The sequence below is a fragment of the Bidens hawaiensis genome, unplaced genomic scaffold, assembly GCF_021521415.1.
Source record: "Bidens hawaiensis isolate Kalapana, Puna unplaced genomic scaffold, B.hawaiensis_p1.1 tig00000055_1, whole genome shotgun sequence".
NCBI lineage: Eukaryota > Viridiplantae > Streptophyta > Magnoliopsida > Asterales > Asteraceae > Bidens > Bidens hawaiensis.
In genome coordinates, this window is record NW_027491016.1 from 4,523,281 (window position 1) to 4,549,394 (window position 26,114).

The 26,114-nt window shown below is 37.8% G+C and overlaps 1 protein-coding gene, 2 non-coding genes and 1 pseudogene across 4 annotated transcripts; 2 read left to right on the forward strand and 2 right to left on the reverse strand.

The window, feature by feature from the left end:
- The first annotated feature begins 2,146 nt into the window (after positions 1–2,146).
- TRNAL-CAA (transfer RNA leucine (anticodon CAA)) lies at positions 2,147–2,230 on the forward strand. The gene has a single exon. It is a non-coding gene; the product is annotated as a tRNA-Leu (tRNA).
- Positions 2,231–6,250: 4,020 nt separating this feature from the next.
- Positions 6,251–6,334, forward strand: TRNAL-CAA (transfer RNA leucine (anticodon CAA)). The gene has a single exon. It is a non-coding gene; the product is annotated as a tRNA-Leu (tRNA).
- Positions 6,335–6,851: 517 nt separating this feature from the next.
- Positions 6,852–10,843, reverse strand: LOC143531309 (ATP-dependent RNA helicase HAS1-like). Its single transcript, XM_077026663.1, has 12 exons — positions 10,442–10,843; positions 10,067–10,252; positions 9,150–9,335; positions 8,920–9,003; positions 8,767–8,808; positions 8,632–8,703; positions 8,257–8,556; positions 8,105–8,143; positions 7,801–7,905; positions 7,494–7,562; positions 7,286–7,411; positions 6,852–7,188 (listed from the first exon to the last, which is right to left on the reverse strand). Exons 1-12 carry the CDS (start codon positions 10,823–10,825, stop codon positions 7,015–7,017), a joined length of 1,767 nt encoding a protein of 588 aa, XP_076882778.1. The 5' UTR covers positions 10,826–10,843; the 3' UTR covers positions 6,852–7,014.
- A 3,600-nt stretch (positions 10,844–14,443) lies between these two features.
- LOC143531411 (endoglucanase 24-like) lies at positions 14,444–19,521 on the reverse strand (annotated as a pseudogene). The gene is made up of 4 exons (XR_013135022.1): positions 19,109–19,521; positions 15,945–16,244; positions 15,711–15,872; positions 14,444–15,277 (listed from the first exon to the last, which is right to left on the reverse strand). The product of XR_013135022.1 is annotated as an endoglucanase 24-like (transcript).
- Between the last annotated feature and the right edge of the window lie 6,593 nt (positions 19,522–26,114).

Consider the following 26,114-nt stretch of genomic DNA (forward strand, 5'->3'; position numbering starts at 1 on the left):
CTCTGGAGCCAGAAAACCAAATGTATCAAAGGCAAATGGTAGAAAGACATGTTGATTATCTAAACAAGCTTTCTCGTGTTTAACAACTTTGCCCGATTCAGCCTTCAACGCAGCCTGACCCACAACAAACCCACGGTCCCTGAGCCCAACAAGAGGAGACACTCCTGTAAGATCCACACAGGCGTGTTTCCCCCCTGCCCACCCGAACACAAGAATATCAGCTGGTCGTAAAGTAGACCTCCCTTCAATAGGATCCGTGAGAAAGTTAACAGGGGCCTCCTTTTTAGCAGAAATCCCTGCCCGTTTAAGAACATCACACAGAACATCCCTAACCAGATCATATCTGTATTTAAAGCCAGGCAATTCTTTGCAATGCACCGCATGGTCACCAAAAGAATCCAAACAGACCTTACGACAAATTGGGCAAGGTTCATCCGTCGGGAACATAGGGATCATTAACCGGTACTTAAGGATAGCCCGATACTCCAAACCCGACATACGTTGGCCTAATCCTTCAATGGGGATGGCCGTTAGAAAATCCTGAGCCCGAGGAGCCCGAAGGCATTCAAACACCGCCTTTTGGCGAGGGGATAGATCAAACTTCACTTCTAAACTCTTGACGATTCCACTAAATAAGGCACTCGCCACAACATGTTGGGCTTTAGGGGGGGCGGTGTCCTTATTAGAGAACCCGCTAAGATCAAAATCTGGAAGTGAAGTACGTAAACGATCTATCGCACACCCATAATCAGAGTCCAACCCATAAATATCACAACCCCGAAGAATATGGTCTTGCAAACACCACGACTGTGCTCTCAAAGCCACAAAAGCATATGTAGATACATCCTCGGCCGAACAGAGACCCAACCCCCCATAACGGATCGGAAGTGATGCCAACCTCCATTGGAGATCCCCAAAGAACGGACCTCCACAAACCACGATGTCCTCAATCGCCCTTCGAAGACCATTGTCAAATATAGAAACAGCTTCCCCACATACATAGGTTGGCATGTTCTCAAACCGAACAAAAGCTTGGCGACTCCCATACATGAGCGAAGCAAAAGAAGCTCGCATTGAGGATCCCGAAGTCTTGGGAGACAGCTCATCAGTTCCACAGCGCTAGATGCCCTTTTCATAGCCAAACTGCTGATAAACCCCGCATCCTGGCTTACAGCACCACCAAGGAGTTTCACGCCAAGCACCGGCCTTCCAATCCCGCAAGGGAACAACCCCTCCTGTGCCTTCACCCCATTGCATGTTGGCCAAAATAACTCTGTTTTCTTAACGTTTAATTCAAGACCCAAACGAGGCCCCTCAGACCTGATAATATCTAATGCTTTGGCTACCTCTCTAGTATCCCCGATAATCGTGCCATCATCCAAGTACCAAGCATGAAAGAGAAGCTTACACCGATCTCTGATTTGGTGAACAAGTGGGTGCAAAGCTAAGGCAAAAAGGAGAGGCCCAAGAGGGTCCCCCTGTTGAACCCCAGTGGTGGATTTAATGAAAGTATCACCCACATATAACCTAGCCGACTGCCCATATAAAAAATCCACCCAAAGAGAAATGGAAGGACATCGACTCCGAACCTCATGTAGAAGGGTCGTCCTATCTACTAAGTTGAAGGCATTGGAGAAATCAACAGTAAGCATAGCCAATGACCCATCCGAATGAAACTGATTTAGAAACCTGTTCGCGCTATGAAGCACGGCCTCTGCCCCACTGGGGACTCCCACCCCAAATTGAAAGTCACCGAGGTATTTAACCATCTCCTTCCCGACACCCCTCATAGCCACCTTAGAGACCAACCGCCTCCAAATGGCCCCAACGGCAATAGGTCTAATCCCATTGTCCGGTTTAAGCAACGGCGTAAGTGGGGCAGACGCAACAAACTCTGCCAACACCTTAGGACACCTTCCCCCCAAAAATAAATTAACCACCGCAGAGATAGCCTTGAGCAAACCATCCGCAATCGGAGACCCCTCTCCGCACAACGCATCTAAAATGTGTTGGGCTCGCAAACCGTCCCGCCCCTCTCCGCACAACGCATCTAAAATGTGTTTGGTAGTTTGGTTTACCATTTTATTTACTTTTATTATATTAGATGGTTTGATGTTCATTATCTATAGAACAAATAACTAATCAGGTCAGGATGGCCGAGTGGTCTAAGGCGCCAGACTCAAGTTCTGGTCTTCGAAAGAGGGCGTGGGTTCAAATCCCACTTCTGACATTAATATTTGTTTTTTACATTTAATGTGCCAGACACTCATTCTTTCAGCTGTTGTCACAGTTTGATGCATATAGGTTTTTTCTTCAGTTGTAAAATGTCATGTTTTTTTGAAATGGTACTTTAAAAATATTGCATAATTAGGAGAAGGTTCATGTACATTTTAATCTTAACATGAGAACGTAAGAAATACCAATTTATAAAAAAATGAGAACTTAAGAAACAATACCTACACAATACCAATCTACATAAACAGTTGTTTATAATAACAAAGAAAAAAAACCTAAAAATTACAACAAAAGAATCAAAATCAAGAACCAAATAATAACAGTAAATACCAGCAAATACATATAACAACAAAAGAAAAAATATAATAATAACAACAAAATATAAATCAACAAATACTTATAACGTCTCATAATCGAAAATTAGCAAAACATGAACAAAAAAATAACAGCAAACACCTATAAAAATTAACCTAATAATAACAGCAAATTGATTCTCACTGTTTTTATGTTAAGAATAAAATGTATTTGATCATGTTTCTGTATAATTACATCGAAAACTTGTGTTTTAAGAAAATATGGCTTGTTACAAGATTAGAGGGATATACAAATTCTTAAAAGTAAATATTAATTTGATGGGATGCAACTTACAACAATGTGAGAATTTGAGGAATTATATAATGGTTACCAATCTAGCCAATTCTACATTGAAACAAGGGTTTATGTAAGAACTTGTATCTTTTTTTTTTGTACATTGAAGGAAGGTTTTAAATCATGTTAAAGAGAGTTACCCGGGTTAGATTGGAAAATAGTCCCTTTTGAGGTCGATTACTTATCATTACGAGTATGAACAAAACTATGGATTTGGGGTGTTTTGTACATGTTAAGTCGGTTTCAATAGCATTACTGAGCCAAATTTGTAAGTACGGTTTTTGGCTTATACAAGTTTAAAGGTAGATACCACCTTTTAAAGGCTTACTTTTTCTACTGTCTTGATACATCAGCTCAAATCTCGTCTATATTTTAGACGTGTTATTTTTGTCTTGTTGGTCTAGAGTGTGACACTTCAGTTATATTGAATGATTTACGCCAAAGAAATAGGTGTCTCCCAATCACCCACTGGTCATGAACATGTTTCCTAGGTAAACATTTCTAATATGATGTTAGTCATATTTGTCTCCCAATGTGAATTGTTAATATGTATGTTATAGAGCTAGAGAAAATCTGATGTACTGTGAACAACAAGTGTGAGTGCATCACATGCAAGCTGGTTGATGGGAATGATGAACCCATTATAACAACTTTAGATTCTGGTGTGTTAGGTGAACAGAGTAGTGTGAATGTTAATGCTAGTTAATACATTGATCAAATTATAAATCAAATGCACCACTTTTTTATTAATAAAAATAAGAATATGCAATGAAAAATACTTACAAATGATCACGTGTTCATAATCTACCTCTTGACCGTCGTAAGAATCAAGTAGTATGTGAACAACACATGAATTGATAAGACTACAAACAAATAAGAAGCACGGTCAATTGTGGACAATTTGTAAACTGAGAGGCGAGAACACCGAATAGTTATCATAATAAGCGTAACTATTTCATAGTACAGTGTATCGAATGTCTGGTGTGCGCAATCAGAGATCCTAAAAGGGAACTTCACAAAAGTGCACAGGCGTCCAAGGGTTGACAAGTGGGTTTCCTGTAACAATAGTCTACTGGGCCATGTCAAGAAATATAAATATGGAGCAACACCGCAAGACCAACAAACACAAAGATTATATGATGAAACATCACTTGACAATGTATTACAAAATACAAAACAGAAAAAAAAGAAAAGAGAGAGATTACAGCATAAAATGATGATAAAATAAAGTCTTACAATTTTAAAGCTATATGAAAACTCAACCAACATATTATGCTATTTCCCAATTAGGTAAACAAATGAACCATATAAACAGCTATAAGTTATAACAAGTGCCCCGTAAAATGTAACTAACAAATGAAATGGCATGACAATGACAATGCATTTGTAACTGTAAGGGTATGGTACTAAACCCGGCTTACGACCTTAATTTATTATGTCTGGCTTATTTTATTATATGGACTAATACAATATTATTGGGCTGAGGGGGTTTTGTGGAGGTAACCCTAACTGGGCTAGGCCCATTAGGGTACCATGAATCCATGATGGTGGCCATGAGGCTCCCTATATAAGGAGGTCTCCACCTCCTTATTAAGCGTTGGTTGTTCTCAATAAGAGCCACCACCATAACCATTTTTGTGTCTGTAAACAAGAGATCCTTGAGATTTCTTAGCAGTCACCTCCACACCCCCAAAAACCATTGCAGATCTTAAGCTACCGGAGAAGAAGATCGAGTCGTGGTTCGTTCATCTCGAAGACCGGGGAACATCGTCATGGATCAGGTCAGATTCATTTCATGTTTCTACATTGGCGCCATCCGTGGGACCGGCAACGAACCACGTCTTGTTTTTCGTCTCGGTCCTCCGATATGTTCATCAAATACTCTAGGTTCTACGATTTCTTCTTTCAGATCTGTTCTATGGAAGTCCAAAAATCCGTAGATCTGAAAATATTTCTAGATCCGGAAATATACAAGAAGAAATACCACCAAACTTTGGGGAAAACCCTTAGATCTGTGTGTTTTATAAGTGAAATATACCAGATCTAGTTATGATTTTTTCAGATCTGGGTTCGTTTGAGCAATAATCACCTTTCATATTCATAGATCTATAAATCCTTTCAAATCTGTTGGTTTTTACATAAAACCTACCTGATGTGGATATTCAGATCTGTTCCACGCGCGCTCAACCTCGCCATGCATGCGCGCTCAACCTCGCCATGCATGCGCGCTCAACTCCCGCCATGCATGCGCGCTCAACCCCGCCATGCATGCGCGCTCAACCCTTCGCCATGCATGCGCGCTCAACTCCGCCATGCATGCGCGCTCAACCCCCGCCATGCATGCGCGCTCAACTCCCCGCCATGCATGCGCGCTCAACCCCCCGCCATGAATGCGCGCTCAACCCTTCACCATACATGCACCGAAAGCTCTCGCATAACGTATGTTAGCCTAATAATATCCCAAACGGCCACGCGCCAAACATAAAGGTCGGGAGCCCAATAATATCCCACATGGCCACGCGCCAAACATAAAGGTCGGGAGCCCAATAATATCCCACATGGCCACGCGCCAAACATAATGGTCAGGAGCCTAATAATATCCCACATGGCCACGCGCCAAACATAAAGGTCGGGAGCCTAATAATATCCCAAACGGCTACGCGCCAACGTAGGTTGGGCACACCTCATAATTTGCCCGAGGATGGGAACCTTGTAATACATCCACTTTTAGTTGATATGTTTTTGCAGGTTCGGCTACGAGTTATTATGTCTGGCTTATTTTATTATGTCTGGCTTATTTTATTATATGGACTAATACAATATTATTGGGCTGAGGGGGTTTTGTGGAGGTAACCCTAACTGGGCTAGGCCCATTAGGGTACCATGATGGTGGCCATGAGGCTTCCTATATAAGGAGGTCTCCACCTCCTTATTAAGCGTTAGTTGTTCTCAATAAGAGCCACCACCATAACCATTTTTGTGTCTGTAAACAAGAGATCCTTGAGATTTCTTAGCAGTCACCTCCACACCCCCAAAAACCATTGCAGATCTTAAGCTACCGGAGAAGAAGATCGAGTCGTGGTTCGTTCATCTCGAAGACCGGGGACCATCGTCATGGATCAGGTCAGATTCATTTCATGTTTCTACAGTAACATAATAGGTTCCGGTTATCTTAACTTGGGTTTTGTCATCACCGCCACAACGGTTTCTACCTTATGTATGTATTGCTTTCACTAAATCCATTTCGGCTTCGTGTTTTTTTGCCTGAAATTTGATGCGGTGCTGCCTATGTTCAGGTTTACCTTTGGTAATGATGCTGCAACCGTTAGTTATTACTATTAATAACTAACACATCATAATCAACAAAGTCAGGATGGCCGAGTGGTCTAAGGCGCCAGACTCAAGTTCTGGTCTTCGTGAGAAGGCGTGGGTTCAAATCCATCTTCTGACATTTATTTTTTTTCCACATTTCACGTTATATACGCCAGACACATATTTAAGTTCAAACTTAGACGTTAAGAAACCAAACTGGAGATGTTTCTTTTTAAATGCTTTTAAGTTTCAAGTGACCATTCCCAACAACTATTTAAATATCTTAATATGGTTTCTATTAGTCGTTGCTCATGGAAAACCAACATTTACTAAGTTATCGCCAGAGACTATTTATAAACATTACCTGATTTGGCATTAATCCCAATCCCGACCAACAGATTAAAGCTGTGAAATCCAATTTCTCATAGTAAAATGGTCACTTCCTTGATAATGAAGAAATTTGACCATTTCTTCTACACTGTTATATTGAAAAAGTTGTGAAATCTGTTTTTTTTATTTTGAATATAAAAAAAGTATATAGGGTATATGAACTTGTTTGTCGCAAATTATTATAATACGGTTCACATTATAATTAAACAGCATACTTCAAAAATTGTCCAGAAAGAAGAAACATAATACTGTAAATAATGACCCCTTTAGCATGAAAAGCCTAAATCAAAATTCTTGGGATTCCAGAGATGAAACAAGTCTCAAATAGCCTTAACAAGTGTGCCATATAACATTACTAACAAATGAAATAGAAAAAAACATTTGTAACAAAATTAGATTCAAAATTGGGGGCATTTCGACATGCGTCTGCTAAAATCTTACAACTTGAGTGTTGTCATCACCACCAGAACGGTTTCTTCCATACGGATTTCTTTCACTAAACCCATTCCGGCTTCGTGACGTTTGCCTGAACTTTGATGCACTGCTGTCTATGTTCAAGTTCACCCTTGGAGGATCTGCAAAGCAAAATGATGCTGCAACCGCCTGCCACAAATAGCCAATGCAATTTAATCAACTAAAGTCACACATACATCCCATTTTGATTACCTAGCAACCAAAAAGAAAACAATTGCTATATTACCTGTGTATTGAGGCGGTGAACATTAAAGATGTCCTTCATGGAGTGTGAGTTATAAGCTAACAAGAATGCTCTGTATGCGTCTTTAGCAGATTTGTTCAAGTAATAATTGGTGCCAACTAATTTTTCCTGCATTACAAAACATATTAAACAAATAAACTGTTATAAGGACTACAAAACGTGATATAAAGCAAAGCAAGCAAATACATACCAGGCGAGACTGCACGTTAGCTATCTTCTTTTCATCAAATTCATACTCCTTAAGTGGTACTTTTGCAGCCTAACAACCAACAACCAGAAAAAAAGAGCATCAAGTTAAAATCAAAAATTAAAATTAAAAGTTAATTACACTAATGGTCCCTGTGGTTTGGCTTAAGTCACACCTTTGGGTCAAAGTTTTTAAAGTTGCAAGTTGGGGTTTGTTAGTACCAGTATATATATGACGAGCTAAACAACAGAGACTATTATTGTAAATAACTCTAAAATTAAAATTAAAATCATATTTATACCCGACATACCTTGAGATAACGAAGAAACTGCAACTCTTCCGGAATAAGAAAAAGTAAAGCATTTCCTTTTGCATCTTCTCCACGGGCAGTACGACCCACTCGATGAATATATTCCTATAGATATTATTATCATCATCATCATCATCATCATCATCATCATCGTACTCAGTATATCCCACCAATAGCAATGCTATGGTAGGGTCTGAGGAGGGTAAGATGTAGACAGCCTTCCTATAGATATTATTATAAGTCTAACATATACATATAAACCAACATAAAAACAAAATACAACAAATAATTTAAGGTAAAACACCTTCGGTTCATCTGGAGGATCATACTGCACAATCCAGTCCTATATTGCAAAAAACAAAAACCAAAATTAAGAAATATTTAATCTACAAAACACGATTCCGACCTTGCGGCCGTGCGAGACTCGTTTACTCAATTGAAGAATAATAAGCATACCACGGCAGGAATATCGAGACCACGAGCTGCAACATCGGTACACAATAATATTCCTTTCTCTGCTTTGCAAAAGTCAAAAAACGTGGAAGTTCGCTTTTTCTGCTTTTGTTTCCCATGAATATCAAAACAATCGACTTGAATATACTTAAGAAGCTCAGAATGAAATTTAACCGAATTGCATGAAGAAAAGAAAACCATCACTTTCTTTGACAAATTCCTTTTTAAAAAAGAATATAAAAGTAAGAATCTTTTTGCACTTGGCACCACACAATAACCTTGTTGCAAACCTTCATTCGTCACCTAAAATGTTCATCATATTATATACAGAAATTCATAAAAGTAATATAAAACATAACAAAGAAATAGTTTGTTTACCCTAGATCTCCCGGTATCTACATCAATATATACTGGAGTAGTTTGAAATGATAAGCGTGCAAGATCCTCAACCTGAAGAAAAACGGTTGATAAGAAAAACATAATAAAGATAACTATTTGACATCAAAATTGTACCTTCTTTGTCTGAGTGGCTGAAAATAGAGCAGTTTGCCTTGTCTGCACATTTAAAATAAAAAATCGTTTAGCATACTGTTATACAATTAACACCATAAACAATACAAGAATTCATGATAAGATCAAAAGTTAAAAACATGCTACAAAACAAACCTTTGGTAAGATCCTAATTATCTGCTTCATTTCTTCTTCAAAGTTAGCTTCCAAAACTCTATCAGCTTCATCAATCACAAAGCACTGCAAAATTCCAAATATAATGTTTTTAGAAAAAAAAAAAGAAGACACATCACAAAGCATTGCAAAATTCCAAATATAATGTTTTTAGAGAAAAAGAAAACAACACAATTGATATATAAGTAATAATTGGATAACTACAAGTGTACCTTGAGGTTTTTATAAATAAAGCCTTTGGTGTTTTGAAGATGGTCAAGAAGCCGACCGGGAGTTGCTACCAACAAATTTACACCCTTCACGATCCGCTCTGCTTCTCCTTTTCGGGCTACACCGCCAATAACAAGCCCGAGAGTCTGTGAATGATACTTGAGAAGGTCTTTGGCTACTGCATGAGTCTGTACAAGATAATATTATGATAATATTCCCTACAAATTAATCTCTTACTACATGACACTCTTTTTTAGGGTTGTAAATGAACCAAGTGTTCATCTTTGTTTGCTTTAACTTTAACCAAAAAAACATCGAACACGAACGGTGAGATGAGCGTGTTCGTTAAGTTCATTCGTTAATGGTGTAAACAAATGGTTTACGAGCATAACATAGCTAAACCTAATATAAATACATGTGAGCAACAATGTGTTGGGCCAAAAACTTACTAAAACTAGACTAAATTGTAATAAACCTAAACAATTTAAGCAAATGTATTATCAAACGTAAAGAAACAAACTTAAACAAATGTAATTTAACAAACATATTAACATACGAAAAACAAAAACAAATTGAAATGGAAAAATGTAAACAAACATTCACGGACCTAGATGATCGAATGAGACGTGCTCATGTTCGTTTGTATAACTAAATGAACAAAAACTTCGTTCATGTTCGCTTATTAAATAAAAGAACATACACAAACTTTCAGCAAACAGTTCACATGCAATTCACCGAACGTTCGGTTCATTTACATGCCCACTTTTCTTCCACATTTGACACTATGTTTGTCACTATTGTTATTATAAAAATCCACATTGCTAAATTTACGCTTTACTATACAAGATTAGACACAATCCCGGTGCACATTAACAGAATACCAACAACTGCATGTGTAAGAAGCAAGAACATGTCGTACCTGAATCACAAGCTCCCGTGTAGGGCAGATAACAACAACACCAGTCCCGTTTCTTGGCGCAAACCGAGCATGATACAACAGCTCAACCGCTGGCACAAGAAAAGCAAGAGTTTTACCAGAACCCGTCCTTGCAGCTCCAAGAACATCTCTTCCTTCCAAAAGAGGCGGAATTGATCTCGCTTGAATCTGAAATCACAATACACAAATCAAACAACATTTCCAACTTATAAAAGTTAAATCATCAAAACTGAGAGGTGGGTTCGTTGAGCAGCACCAAAAAAGTGAAAAAACCGGCTTAAACGGACTCCAATTGAACTCATTCCAGATACCATAAAGTATGCAAATTGATTGAATAAAATGGGAGTGAAAAACAACCTGAGTCATATACTGAAAACCCATATCGAAAATAGCTTTCAATGTTGGTTCGGATAAGGGTAAAGCGGTAAAAGAATCATTACTCATAATACCAAATTCACCACCACTCTTCTTTACTTTCTTCTTCTTCTCTGTTTTCATATCCTCTTCTTCTTCTTCTTCACCAGTTTGTGGTTTATCTTCTTCTGTAATCTGTTCTTCGTTGTGGCCATTAACTTTCTGTGCTGCTGGATCAGATTCTTGTTGTTGTTCTACAACAGTCTTTTTGTTCTTGCTCCGCTTTCGTTTCTTCTTACCTTCAATTTGGGAATTAGGGTTTTTTTCGAGAAGTGCCATAGCTGCTGCTGGTTGCCACCACTGTCTCTGTTTAAGGCCTTCGAGCATACGATTAATTGATTCAATCAGGATTTGAGTAAGATATATATGAATTGTGTGATTAGGGTTTATGTTGAGGAGGAAATTAGGGTAACTACAAGTAGGGGGGGATTATACCTGCGAACCAAACCCGATTGATTGAAAGTAATTCAAGTGTGGGAGCTTTCTGCGTAACATGGGACGAAAACCCGGATGGGATCGGGATTCGAGCTGATAACTTTGTGCAAGGCCTAACTCAAGTCTTTCATTATATTAATCCATCAAAAGTGACACAAGTGGGTTGAACTTGGGTGTTTACTGGAGAACCCGAGCCTCCACCACAAGACCACAAGTGATGGATTTGAACCGGGCGTAGCTTGTTGTCCTTGTCTTCTATACCATTTTTTAACGAAATATATAGAGAGAAATTTTGAATATTATTTTGTTATTGTAATTATATAAAAAAAAAGTTCAAAACTAAGGGACTGTTTGGTATGGGTAATGGAATTAACGATTGAATGAAATTGATGAGGTAATAGAATTTTACAAAGTAATGAAATGGATCATTATCATTCCATTTGAAATGTGTGAAAGTTTAAGATTGGTTCCCTTTCTTTTTAAAGGATTATAGTTCGGCCTAGGTAGAAGAAACTCGAAAAGAGAACAAATCTAGGGGGGGGAAGGTGGGTACTTATAAGGAAAATGGAGTGGCTTCCATTGTTTCCTAACCACGCATGTCAGACGAAGACTGGTGGGTCCATACGATATCAAAAGCCCAATAGGAGTACTCTAGGACAAGGGACATAAGCGGTCTTTTCTCTTCCAAATGGCAAGGAAAAAAAATCCCTTAATTTGTAGGAAAAATCGAAATAAAATAAAAATGGTTGTGAGTGGCGATGTTGGTGGTAGGTGATAGTGGTGGTGGTTGGTGATGGGTGACAGGCGGTAATGGCTGTCGATGGGTGGCGAGGGGGCTGTGGTGGGCGGCGGTGGCTGTGGGTCGATACTGATGGTGGTAGTGGTGGCAATGGCTAGGAGCGATCGTGGCAGTGGTTGGATAGGTGGTGGCGGGCGGTGGTGGCAGCAGGCAGTAATGGTGGTGGTGGGGTGGGCGGTGGAGGTGATGGCGATAACTGGGATCCATCGGTTGGTGGCGGTGGGTGGTGGCAGTGGTGGGAGGGTGGTGATGGCGACAGTGGGTGGTGGTGGTGGTGAAAGGGTGGCGGCGGCAACAGGTGCTGGTGGTGGTGATGGGAGGGTGGTAGAGGGGATCAAATGAACATGGACATGGTAATATGTGATTTCATTCCATTGACCAACCAAACATTATTTTTTCATTCCCTTGCAATGGTCAATTTTATTTTGTCTCTCATTCTTGCATACCAAATGCTACCTAAGGGGTTGATTGGTATGAGTTAATGGAATGAATGGGGTAATGAAATGAATGAGGGAAAGGAATGGACAATGATTGAAGTTGATCATTACCTAGTTTGGTTACCATATGTGAATGGAATGAACATATTTTGTGTTATTTCATCACCATGAAAAGACGAATGAATGAAATTTAAATGTGGTGGCGGCAGGGCCGACTCCGAGAAAGTAAAAAAACTTTTGGGCCGAATGCGAATTTTTTTGAGCCTTACGTAAAAGGAATATTTTGTTGGGTTTAAACAGTTTAATTTTTATATGAACTTACTTGGTTATAATTTGGGTTGTGTAAAAAACTTTTGTATAGAAAAGAATTAAACATGTCTCAACAGAGGCTAGAACCTACAACCTCTTGGTTATGCATAATACTCATTTGCTACTAGACCAAGCAAGTGATTATGTAATTGTGTTTAAACATTAAATACACATATTGTTTTTAATAAAAATACATATAATTTTTTTCAAAAAAAAAAATTCGGGCCTAGAGAGGTGTCGGGCCTATGGCCGTTGACCACCTTGCCACCCCCAAAGGCCGACCTTGGGTTGCGGTTGACAGTGGTAGGGTTGGCGGCCGTTGCATGTGATGGTGACGGTGGCCGATGGTGATGGAGGAAATGGGATGAAAAGAAAAACAGGTTGGGGACAGAGGAATGACTTTAGGGTGTTTAGAGAGAATGAAATTATTTATGTAATAAGTAATTCTATTTCATTGATTAATCAAACACATTTTTTTTACTTAGATAGTCCATTTCGTTCCACATATCAAACACTTATCTAATCATCTAACCATGTAAGTTAATTAAAAAACTTGGTTGGTTTTGGTATACATTCTTTTCAAAATTAACTTCGTTCATGTGAAAGAAAATAATAAGTAAATAATTGCATGAAAGTATATACGTGTTGGTTGAGCTCCGTATCCAATATGGGAAATTGATCTCGACTTTGGCTAAGTTGGTTTGTCAAAGCAAAGATTTTACGATACCTTTTTTGGTAGAGGGATTTGATTGGGGAGAAATGGAATTAGAATTATTTCTTTTGTTTGTTTTCCACTTTTCATTTCTATTTCTCTAAAACTAGAGAATTCCATTTCTCTTTAAAACAAAGAGAAATTCATTTCTCAGCAGCCTCCTCATAGCCGGCCACCACCTCGTCTCCGGCCACCACCCCGTCTCCGGCCACCACCTCGTCTCCAAGTCTGCAAACACCACCCCGTCTCCGCCGTTCGCAGTGGTGAACACAGAGATGGTAACCGGTTGTAGGTTGCAGGTGGTACGGGTGAACGGAGATTAAGGTTTCAAGTGGTGGTTCGTGGTAGGTTAGGGTTTTCAGATGGTCGGGTGATTGTGGTCGCAGGTGGGTGACAGTGGTGGTGGAAATCGGCGGTGGTCGCAGGTGGCTTCTGATTATCATCATCATCATCGCCACCACAACCACCACCACAAAATCTCCAAAGAGGCAGTGATGACAGATCTGAGCCTCCTTTTTCTATATCTTATGTTCCAAAAATTTGAATCTTTTTAATTTCTTGTGTACTGTGGTTGAAGAAGGGGATTTGGTGGCGGCGGCCGGTGGTGGTGGGCTGTGGTGGTGGTGCTGGTGGTGTGGGGCTGTGGTGGTGGTGGGGCTGGTGGTGGTGGGGCTGTGGTGGTGGGGCTGCGGTGGTGAGTGGTGTCAGGTTGGGTGGAGGTGGGGTTGGGTATGGTAGAGTTCTCTGTTTATTTTCTCGTGTACCAAACAAGAGAAATGATTCTCATTCTCCATACCAATTCTCTTTCTCTACAATTCCATTTCCATTTCTATTTTCTCTCCTTTTCCATTCTCTGTACCAAACACCCCCTAAGAGTTAAAATTGGTTTCATTCTCGTTAAACTCGATAATTTATTTCTTTGTTTTTCCAAAGTATTTAGTTACAAAACGTTTTGCTTTTGGGAGAGTCACTCGGGAAGCAAATTTGAATCGGGACCGGAAGGGAAGTGGCGGTGTTCTCACTCTCCCAATTCTCTTTCCCCGAATTATTCTTTTTCTCTTCACATTTTTTTCTCCTGATCAGGGTGACCACACCAAACCTCCCGGATTTTTTTGTACCAACTTGTTGAGATGGCAAACCTCTTGATCCTTCAACTTTTTTGCACACCCACCACCCTAATAACTTTCATAAGATGCTCTCAAATGCTTTGAAATACAAATATTTGAAGTTCTATTTGGAAACTTAATGACACAAGAGACCTTGTACATGGAAGCTTATAGAATGAAATATTAACAACTTGGATGAAAAAGATAAAAACACTATTTGTTAAATACAATAGATAATCAAACTATCAATCTCTTCTCTCTTGGCTTAGCACAAGAGGAGAGACTTCCTTCAATACCCAAACGATTATGATCCAATCTTAATATTTCATAACGCCAAAAACTACATATATGATGTAGTAAGAACACGACTGGCTAGCTAGGGTTAGGATTAGCCGCAAAGTATGCTAACACGCCAACAAACGGTGCATTAACGTATGTTGTTGGCTCGGACTTTTTATAATCAACTCGATCATCCTCATACTGGTCATCCTCCCCCGGTCCACCAACTATGGCACCAACCAAAAGATTCGGGTTAGGGCTAGACGAGTTAAAATAAAACGACCCCTCTTTGCACCGAATGGGTTGAGGATGGTCCCACACGGACGGTAATGATGACCCTCGATGATGTATCCGTTGTGGGTACCTATTGCTATACCCTACCATGTATGACATCCCGTTGGGGTTTTCGCCTAGGATGTAGTCCACCTGGCGTTTGGCCATTTGGTGAAGTTGAGTGGGTCCCACACTTATGCTACCGCAGTTTATTGATGACCCTGGTGACCGGTCTAGGTATTTTGCATAAACGAGTAAGAGGAATGTGATTGTTGTTGAATGTTGTAAGTTGGTTCCACCTGGCCGGTATATTAGGCCGCCCTGGGTGTATTGGATGTGAGTTGGAGATTCAGGTAGTAGCGTGCATATGAAGCTTTCTGCGGATGCTTTGTAAGACTCCAGCGCGTACACATTCCCTTCGAAAACTTCCTGCATGCATTCACAAGCAAAACAGCCAGGTTAACTATTTGCATTTTCACCAACTAAAACATCCCGAATTATATATACATACTTATGAAGTTAGGATCAAATATAAATAGAAATATTGGTGCAAATTGTACGACGTAAAGAAAAAGCCACGGCTGCCACGCAGTTGGCATTTTTGTAAAAAGAGTAATTGCCCTAGAATAAATTTTTGAAAAATTACACCAAAGTTTTAGAGTAGCGAAAAAACTATTACGTTACTTCAGTTTTGTTGTAGTGTAATAATTGCTATACCGCAACAAAATTACACTAGAGTAATAATTATTTTGCTACTTAAAAAGTGTAGCTTAATAAATCACGCTAATGCTAAGTTTTTACTTAAATCTTTAAGTTTACCAGATACATAAAAATGAAGTGAGGGTGACATAAAGGGTTGTACCTTGGAGACAAGAACATTTAGGCCAGCATGCTTGTTATCCCATCCAAACTCATTAACATTCTCATCAGCTCCAAGTGTTTTAGCATTGTTTTGTATGTAATCAAGGTAGTTTGAGCCCTCTGAAGCCTTTCTTAACCATGCTGCTCCCCACAACAATTCATCCTGCAAAATGCTATATTTAAAAAAAAAAACTTATTTTATAAATACTTCTGTGAATATGTATATAATGCTTGCCTGATATCCATCAAAATCACAGTAATAAGGGCAAACACCATTCCTGATATTGTCATTATCACTGTAAGCTCCTCTGTAAGAATCAGCAAACTCAAACACTCGAGTGGCGGTTGTTAGAAGGGTCTGGGAGTATGCGGGGTCAGATGAGCGGAACGCTATGGATGAAGCCGCTAGAGCTGCTGCAGTCTCACCCGCCACATCTGAGGCAGGGTTTGGCGCATCCACAATGTACACCGTCCGATCAGTGTCCATGTCCTCGGGCCTTTCCCAACAGTTATGGTCTTTTACTGGGTCACCAACCTACAATATTACATGTACAAAACTATATCTTGTCACATATACTCACATAATAGGTAAGTAAGAATTGATTAGACGACTCTTTTAATTTTCAGTAGGTTGGCCTGCTAACTCGTTTAAAAGTCTTTAGAAAAGTTGATATTTGGACTTCTGAGATGAGAAGTGGTAAAATTTAGTACTAAATATTTTAATTTTTTTATTTTTCCCAAGTATAAAAATCTAAAAGTGAAATTCGTTCTCTTTTAAACCCTTTTCATCAACTCTTCACTTGCCATAATTTTATTTTAATGGGAACAAAAAATTGTTATTGAGACCATCTACATCCCTAACATCACAAACACGCCTAGTCAGTTGGCACATAAAATTGTCACCAATTCTTCAGAAGCACTCATTTCATCATTTACGTTTCTAGGTTATCACAACTTTCTAAATTTGTTTTTTAAAATCAAATTATTTTAATGGCAAATTGGCTTCATATAATTAAAACTATGTCCCATTGACAAATATAATTCTCACCTATAGAAATAGCAAAAAAATAATCCCAACTATGCATGTGGATGCAAAGTTAACAAAAACTTAACAAGCTAACGGGGACGATGACAGGGCAATCGATGGAGGGAAATATAAATGGCCGATCTTTAGTTTTTTTTTTTTTACAGGTTATTGTTTTTTCCTTTTTGTTTTTTTAATAGGAATGTTTAGATAAGAAAATAAAGCACCAGCCCAACGCGCCGAAGAACCACTCCTAGTTTATATAGACTAAAGTAGAATAAAAATAACAGTTTAAAATGATCTGATTAGTATATGTAGATGACCTGAAATAAAAAATAAAGCTGATTACAAATTACGAAACACAAGCTCATAAGCCTAAGCAAACCTACTATCTTATACAAATATAACAATTTTAATTTAATATGACATGGTATGTAAATGCATAACAAATTGTTGTTTTATATAAATAGTAATAATAATAAATAACTAATTAGTTTGTCTGTTTGAGTAAAGAAATTGGAGGCCCAACTCCAATTAATCGGTAGGCCTCACGGGTTCACTTTCAGTGGGGCCCAATAAATTTAACACGTACACTACATCCTGACCTAAGACTCACGTGTTGTTCTCCAAAAAGGACCAAAAACATTGAATTCCCACTCTCCCACCATCGGACTAAACCTACTGTTCTTCTTCACAGGAATTTTGTTTAGATGCCAACAACTATGCATTCACTTACACCAACCAACAAAATAATTATTATTATTTCTATTCTGAAATTATATACTTATCCTTTTAGTTTCCCGGAAGGATCAGGTTATTTTTTTCATTAATTTTCCAACTTTTTAACATATAGAATACGATAAGATATAATACAATACAGTGCAGTAAAACATACAAAAGAATTACACTTGGTGCTTACTTATAGTTATATCCGCCCCAAAATGTGACACATTCTAAGAGCATGGTATATAACGAGACATATTTAAAAATTGAACTACTTTTAAAAGAAGTCTTGGGTTAGAAAAAGACACAATTTAAGCGCCCTTGAACAATGACCATGAAGAAGTAGTTTAACATAAAATAGACAAGAAAATTTAATATTTCAATCCCGGTGGACCACTCCCCTTTCACGGTTTTAAAACTTTTATGTCCCACCCCACCGCTACTCAAAGCCAAACAAAAGTAGAATCCCTACAAAACTAAACAATAATACAATCCCTGTTGAAGTGAAATCCCGTTTACAACTTAATTAAAAGTTACAAATATTCTTATTACACTATTTACATTGTTAGTATGAACTATTATCCTATAATGCAAGATTACCTCGATAACAAAAATTAAATTATATATGATATCAGTCACATCGTCAGTCGTCACTAACTATTATTTACCGATTAGTAACTAAAATCCATTTATAAAACTAAAACAATAATACAGTTGTCCCATCCCTTGTGGTGTGATGGTAAGTATATTAGTGTTACCTAACAACCCTGAGGTTCGAGCTTTACAAGAGGTAAAATGTGAAGAATAAAAAAAACAATAATACATCAACGAAAATACAAAAAGAAATTATATTCAAAAAGTAATGACCATCCTCCAAATCTTTACTTTAAGATATAATAATAATAATAATAATAATAATAATAATAATAATAATAATAATAATAATAATAATATAAGATGAGGGTGGTTCATCAGTAGAAAATGGATTTTTAGTTCGAAACATAAGAAGTAAACGAATAATTACGAAACCTTATTTAGATAACAGTACGGAAAAACGCAACCTATATACATAATCACACATTCACACAACCTATATGCACAATAACATAATCTTATAATATACATAATCACACAATCTTTACATGCAACAAAACAAGTTTTTTTCTACAAAAATTCAATAAGTCCATAATACAATAAAAAAGAATTTATAATCACCGATTTTGATTTGTTTTAGTAGATGTTTGTTTGATACGGCTCCGGATAAAGATTATCCAATAACGACACCAAATTAATAAAGAACTCCAATTTTCATATATCCAGGTTTTGTGCACTGAGCAAACAGATGTTCATGGGTCGATAGTGGATATATAGCCCATGCTCATCACCACATACACCACGCTATATCACCTAACTTCTTTCACTTACCCAAACTTATATTTATATTTTTATTACCATGCTTCTTATAAAATATATATATCTACTTTTCATACTCAAATTTATTAAATTTTAGCATCATTTATTCTCAAATGAGGTTCAACCACCACTACTACTACTACACCACGTGTCTAATTACCAAATTACCCTGACCACAACTAATTTTCTTTTATCATTATTAACGGCAAACTAACCTACTCTTAAACAACATACCGTACCTGTACGAATATCCGATTCGGCTGGGCCACCGTCTTGAGCAAATAATCGGTGGACCACCGTATCGCCACCAACGCATTCCTCAGCTCCTCCGGCGGCATCAACTCTCCAAACTCAATCACACTCCACGCCAGCATCGTTGTCGTGAACGCCATCGGGAAACCGAACTTGACATTATCTCCCGCGTCATAATAACCGCCGGTGAGATCAACATTGACGGAAGAACCGTCTCCGAGTCCCGAATTCCACCGCCATTTCATCCTTTGATCGTTCGGGAGGAAACCGGAGCGCTGGCCTTCGTAAAACAAGATGGATTTCGTAAGCGCTTCGCCGTAGATTAGGTAACTCGAATGACTGACGGAGAAGTGAAGAATTAGAAGGAATAAATGGAGAAAGAGGAAGCAAGAGGCTTCATGCTGATCTCTTTTTTGGTGCATAACGTATGAAAGGGGTAATATGTTGGTGGAGTGGTTTTTATATTCCCGCTAAGTTTAATTAATTTGATGATTAATATGTCATATTTCGATGATTATTTAACTTTAAATGATTCGTAACTTATGAATGTTTGGTAGTCTTGTTAGTACTCTATTAAGAAGGTGAGTTGTTGTTGAAGTCGGACTCTGAATTTATCTAATAATATTGTGTTATGCAGTGCTGACTGGACACTCCATAAAGCCGCCTGAGCCTGTAGTGGTTCAGGCGAACAGTGGCCTTGACGAATTTTACGATTTTTTTTAATTTAAAACAAGAATATATGTTAAAAGATGATTTTTATAATAAAGATAAAAATTTTATAAATAAAAAAAACCCAAACAATGCAAACTATCTTTTAAGTTTTAATTTATGTTTTTGTTTTAAATTATCTTTTAATATATACAAATTTGTATTGTTTGGTTTTTGTTTTTTCCTATTTTATGTTTTCTTTTCATACAAATTTGTATTATTTGCGTTTTTTTATTTATATAATTTTTATCTCTATTATAAAAAACATAAAAGAAAAAAAAAAATACTAACCACCCTTTCCTTTTCTTTTCTTCTTTCACCATCCTTCTTCTCTTCCGCTCTTCTCTTCTCTTTTCGCCATTCTTCATCACAACCATCAACTCTAATTTGCTAATTTGCAGGTATTAAAAGAAAGGAAAAAGAAAAAAAACCACCTTCACCAGCCGCGACCAGGCTCGCCACCGCTTGCGCCGGCTTGTTGTGGTGTTCGCCACTGACGTGGCTAGCGCCGGCCACTCGTGGCACCGATTAAGCCACCACAACGCACGACCTAAGAGGCTAGGCTACCGAATCGATTAGTGGTATAGTGTGTTTGATTTACTAAAAAAACATCTTTTAATAGTTCACGGAGTTTTCTAATAAATAAGTTTAAGAAGCATGTTAAATAATTCAGATGTCACTTTTTAATCGGTTAAACTTCGTTCTTAATAAGTTGGCATGAGATTGGCAAAGAGCCCCTACTTTTTTTTCTTCATAATTGTAATAAAAAATACTTGAATATTAGAGATAATATATTAATGTATGTTTTTTCTATTGTAATATCAAATATCAATAATCATATATTTTTATATTAACAGTATGTTTTTTAATTTAAAAAGATAATAAAAAAAAACATTATTTATAATCACCCCCCCCCCCCCCACCCAAAGAAACCACTCAATTGCATATTTGCATATACAATCTAATATATGCGTGGGCTTTTCAATCTTATATGTATCATCACAAATACCTAAAAGCTTATTTCTTATAGAATGTAAGTATTGAAAATTGCTTTTAATTCTTATAGAATGTAAGTATTGAAAATTTCTCACATAGGTTCGCTAGCTATGATCTCTTTGTAAGATATTGTAGTGTTTATATGTTATCATAGTTTTGTAGATGCAAGCCGATCATGAATACTATAAATCAATAACAATTGGTTTAAAATACCAACCAATATCAACTATTTTACACACAATAAATTTGTAACTATTTTACTATTCGAGTGAAGACTTCTAAAGTGTTTCTTCATTCTAAAAGTTTTTTCATTAAAGGATACACCAAAAAGCTATTCATTTTTTTTATACAAAAATTTTCTTTCGACTTGGTTTATCTATGCAGGAAAACAAGATGAGATTTGTATAACTATCACAACAACCATCTATACTAAACGTCACACCCCGATCAATGAAGGAGGAAACGTCGAGGCGCGACATGATTGCTCATTGCACAATGACACTATAAAGTTACAATACTTAAACAACTCATTTAAATCCATATCATCATAAATAACACAACAATTGTTCATACAAAATGCCAAATAGATAGATAAACAAATAACTTATTCTTTTATTTTCTAATATCCTAAAACCAAGATAATAAGTTTCTTCAAGTAATCCAATCAAGCTAACATCAAACCTGTAACATTGCGTAAAATAGAGTTTGTCAACACGAAGGTTGGTGAGCAATTTTCATAGTTTTGGACAATAAGTATATAGTATGAAATCCACAACTAGTATATGAAAACAATAAATAATAGCAACAATTTAGAAAATAAAACCGTCAATAAGAATACATTGACGACAATAATGAAATCGTCAATAAGAATACATTGACGACACCTTTCTATATGGGGATACCATATATACTCGGAATTAACGTTTGATCATACTTTGATGAGGCTACCCGCCTTAGCATTCAAGAATTTGCACATAATCATGTAAAACATATAACACCAAATCGAGCATTTATTTAAGTAAATATATACAATACGTGTTGTGGTTTAATACTCAAGTATAAATCATTTGAATTTGAATAAGTATGCAATGCCACCCCCAAAACGAAAGATGGAAAACGGGGGATGAAAAAGTACTCACATTAACAAGTAACTTGAAAGATAGTGTCGTAAATAATCGGAGAGATCGGTTTAACGAGCAAGACCTATATTAAACGGGTCTTGTGTTAGTTGGTAGTCTTGGAAGGGTTTAAAATAAAATACATGACAAATAAAGTAAATAAATAAAGTTTAGGATTTAAAATGTAAATATTTGAGAAATTAATGAAACGAGTTTTGTAAAATAAGTTTACTCGAAACCGGGTCTCGGTATTCTATTCATTAGTTTTTTTCTTTTTTTTACTCAACCTATGTTAAGTAATAATGTGGGTTAAAATGCGATATTGCAAAACCCTTAGTTATAAGAATACCAAAACGAGGTTTAAACGAGTGTTCGGGTTTGTCGGTTCGAGACTTGATAATTGACCAAGCTCACAGTTAACTTCCCAAAATAATAAATGTTATGAGATAACTCAATAAAATCAAAATAGACTTAACCAAGTATGTAGTTCTATTGTGAAGAACCTTAACGTTCGTTAAGCGAGTATACGACCTTAACGGTTCGAACTTGTTATAAGATCAAGTTGGTTACCGACATGCCAAGTATGTTTAGAAATTAACTAAAATTGATTTAAAATATAATCTTGAAGAAAAATATGAGTTTTGGTGGTTAAAAACACACTTGTGTGTCTTAAGCGAGTGAACTCGGTTTAGTTCGGTTTTTGGTTCGGTCCTTGACTCGGAATAAGACCGAGGATGGTTACCACATACCCAATTACCATGGAACTTGTAAAATAACTTATAAATAATAATACTCAAGTTTTTCATTCAAAAAGTTAACAATAAAGCTTTTAAACAAAAGTTCGGTTTTTGGTTCGGTCCTTGACTCGGAATAAGACCGAGGATTGTTACCACATACCCAATTACCAGGGAACTTGTAAAATAACTTATAAATAATAATACTCAAGTTTTACATTCAAAAAGTTAACAATAATGCTTTTAAACAAAGTTCAGTTTTTGGTTCGGTTCTCAACTCGGGTTGAAACCGAGGCTAGTCACCACATACCCAATACCATGGAACTTGACAAATATGAACAATAAACTAAAATATGTAGAAGTTAAGCAAGTATAACAAGTTATATGGTTAGATTTGTTAAATATATAAACAAGGACTACAAAGTCCTCCATGTAACCTTGCCTTACTAGCCCGACATTTCAACCTGCCGAGACCGGAGAAATGAAAGATCGAAGGTAAACAAGGAGTGTATATTATATATATGTTGTAACATCAAGCTTTAAGTATTGAGAAGTTAGTTAAAATGAAAGATTAGCTTATGAAGAACAACCTTAGAATTAAAGAATTTGAGAGAGAAATGAAGAAATGAGCAAGCACAAATGAAGAAGATGGGTGTGTATATATAGGATAAGTTGAATGGGTCTTTCATAAAGAGTGTTTCATGAAAATGGGTTGGTTATAGACCCAAGAAAGCACAAACTACAAATGGGTCCTTCAAGTCTCTATTTTGGTAGTTTTAGTCCCTGGAGTTCATTTTGAGCGTTTTTGGGGAATTTTAAGAACCGAAAAGGGTGTTTTTTTTATCCAACAACTATAAAACAAATATTTAACATACAATTCATCATTTTGATAATATCGAAAGGTTCGGGATACAAAACGGGTCGGGTTTACATTAAGAATACAAGTATAAAATAACCCGAAATTGACAAATGTCATGGTATCCCCTACTTTAGGAAATTTCGTCCCGAAATTAAGATGATGTAAATAAATATGGATATTTCTCCTTCATCGAGTCTTCTCGTTCCCATGTAAACTCCGCGCCACGCCGTGATTCCCATCGAACTTTAACTAACTTAATGCGACTTCGCTTGGTTTTCTTTTCATTGCGGTCCTTGATTTCAACGGGTCGTTCAACCATAATCATTGATTCATTGACTTGTACTTCGTTAAGAGGTATATGGAGACTACCTTCGGCTAAGCACTTCTTGAGATTTGAAACATGAAAGGTCGGATGAACACCGGTGAGTTCTTCCGGTAGTTCGAGTCGGTAGGCTACTTTTCCGACTCGCTCAAGGATCTTGAATGGGCCTACGAAACGGGGAGCTAGTTTTCCTTTCTTTCCAAAACGAACAACTCCTTTCTAAGGGGATACCTTGAGAAGGACGAGATCGTCGACATTGAATTCGATCGGTTTTCGCCGTTTGTCGGCGTAGCTCTTTTGTCGACTTCTAGCGGCAAGTAGGTTCTTGCGAATTTGGTCGATACGGTCAGTGGCTTCTTGGACCATTTCGGGTCCGGTAATTTGAGCTTCACCGATTTCGTTCCAACTAATCGGGGAACGACATTTGCGACCGTAGAGAGCTTCGAAAGGAGGCATACCAATGCTAGAATGGAAACTGTTATTGTAAGAGAATTCAATGTAAGGAATGTGAGAATCCCAATTCCCACCGAAATCGAGTACACATGCTCGAAGCGTGTCCTCAAGTGTTTGAATCGTACGTTCGGATTGTCCATCCGTTTGAGGATGATAAGCGGTGCTAAGATCAAGACGAGTTCCCAAGGTTTCTTGAAGTGATCGCCAAAAATGAGACGTGAATCGAGCATCGCGATCGGAGATGATAGTCAAAGGTAAACCGTTGCGACACACGATTTCGCGAACGTAGATTTGGGCAAGTTGCTCAACGGAGTATTTTTCTCGAATTGGAATAAAGTGAGCGGACTTGGTTAATCGGTCAATAATCACCCAAATGATATCGTTGCCTTTTTGTGTAGTGGGTAGTTTCATTATAAAGTCCATAGCAATGTCTTCCCATTTCCATATGGGGATTGGTGGTTGCTCGAGTAACCCAAAGGGTTTTTGATGTTCGGCTTTGACTTTAGAGCAAGTAAAGACATTTCAAAACGTACATTGCTACGTCTTTCTTCATACCTGGCCACCAAAAGGTAGAACGAAGATTGAAATACATTTTATCCGCACCGCGATGAACAGAATATCGTGACTTGTGAGCTTCATCGAGTATGCAAGTACGAAGGTCATCGTGATCGGGAACCCATAAACGATTGAGATAATACAATAAGCCATCGGGTTTTGTTTCGAGTTGAAGCTCGGCTCCACATGGCATTTCGTCGTACATGTTTCCTTCGTCAACGGAGGTACGTTGGGTTTGATAGATTTTGGCTTGGAGATCGGTTTGAACGGTGATGCTAAGAAGCAAGACGGATTTGACATTAACCTTTCGACTAAGGGCATCGGCCACGACATTCGCTTTACCGGGATGGTAGCGAATTTCGCAATCGTAGTCACTAAGTAACTCAGCCATCTTCGTTGTCTCATGTTGAGATCTTTTTGGTCAAAAATGTGTTAAAGGCTTTTGTGATCGGTAAAAACCACACATTTCGTTCCGTAAAGGTAATGTCTCCAAATTTTGAGTGCGAAAACGACGGCACCAAGTTCAAGATCGTGAGTCGTGTAGTTCTTTTCGTTGACCTTGAGTTGCCTTGAAGCATACGCGATAAATTGACCTCGTTGCATGAGAACGCAACCGAGACCTTGAAGGGTTAGAACGGGAGCATTGCAAAGCATGTGTTTAAGAGTATTAAATGCTTCTTCTTGTTTGGATCCCCATTCATAAGGCTTTCCTTTGTGAGTTAGGGAAGTGAGGGGTAAAAAGATCTTGGAAAAATTTTGGATGAAACGCCGATAATATCCGACCAAACCGAGGAAAGATCGAATTTCTGTGGGTGTAGTCGGAGTCTTCCAATCTTTGACGGCTTCGATTTTTGCGGGATCAACATGAATACCCTTGTCGTTGACGATGTGTCCCAAAAATTGAACTTCCTCTAGCCAAAATTCACATTTTGAGAATTTGGGGTAAAGTCGTTCTTTTCTTAAGACTTCGAGATGGAACGCAAGTGATGCTCATGCTCGGCTTTGGATTTAGAGAAGATGAGAATGTCATCAATAAAGACAATAAAGACTTTATCTAGAAACGGTTTGCAAACGCGGTTCATGAGATCCATAAATACCGCGGGTGCATTGGTTAACCCGAAGGGCATGACCAAAAATTCGAAATGTCCATATTGAGTACGGAATGCGGTTTTTGGAATGTCTTCTTCGCGAACACGCAACTGATTATATCCCGATCGAAGATCGATTTTGGAGAAACACGTTGCGCCT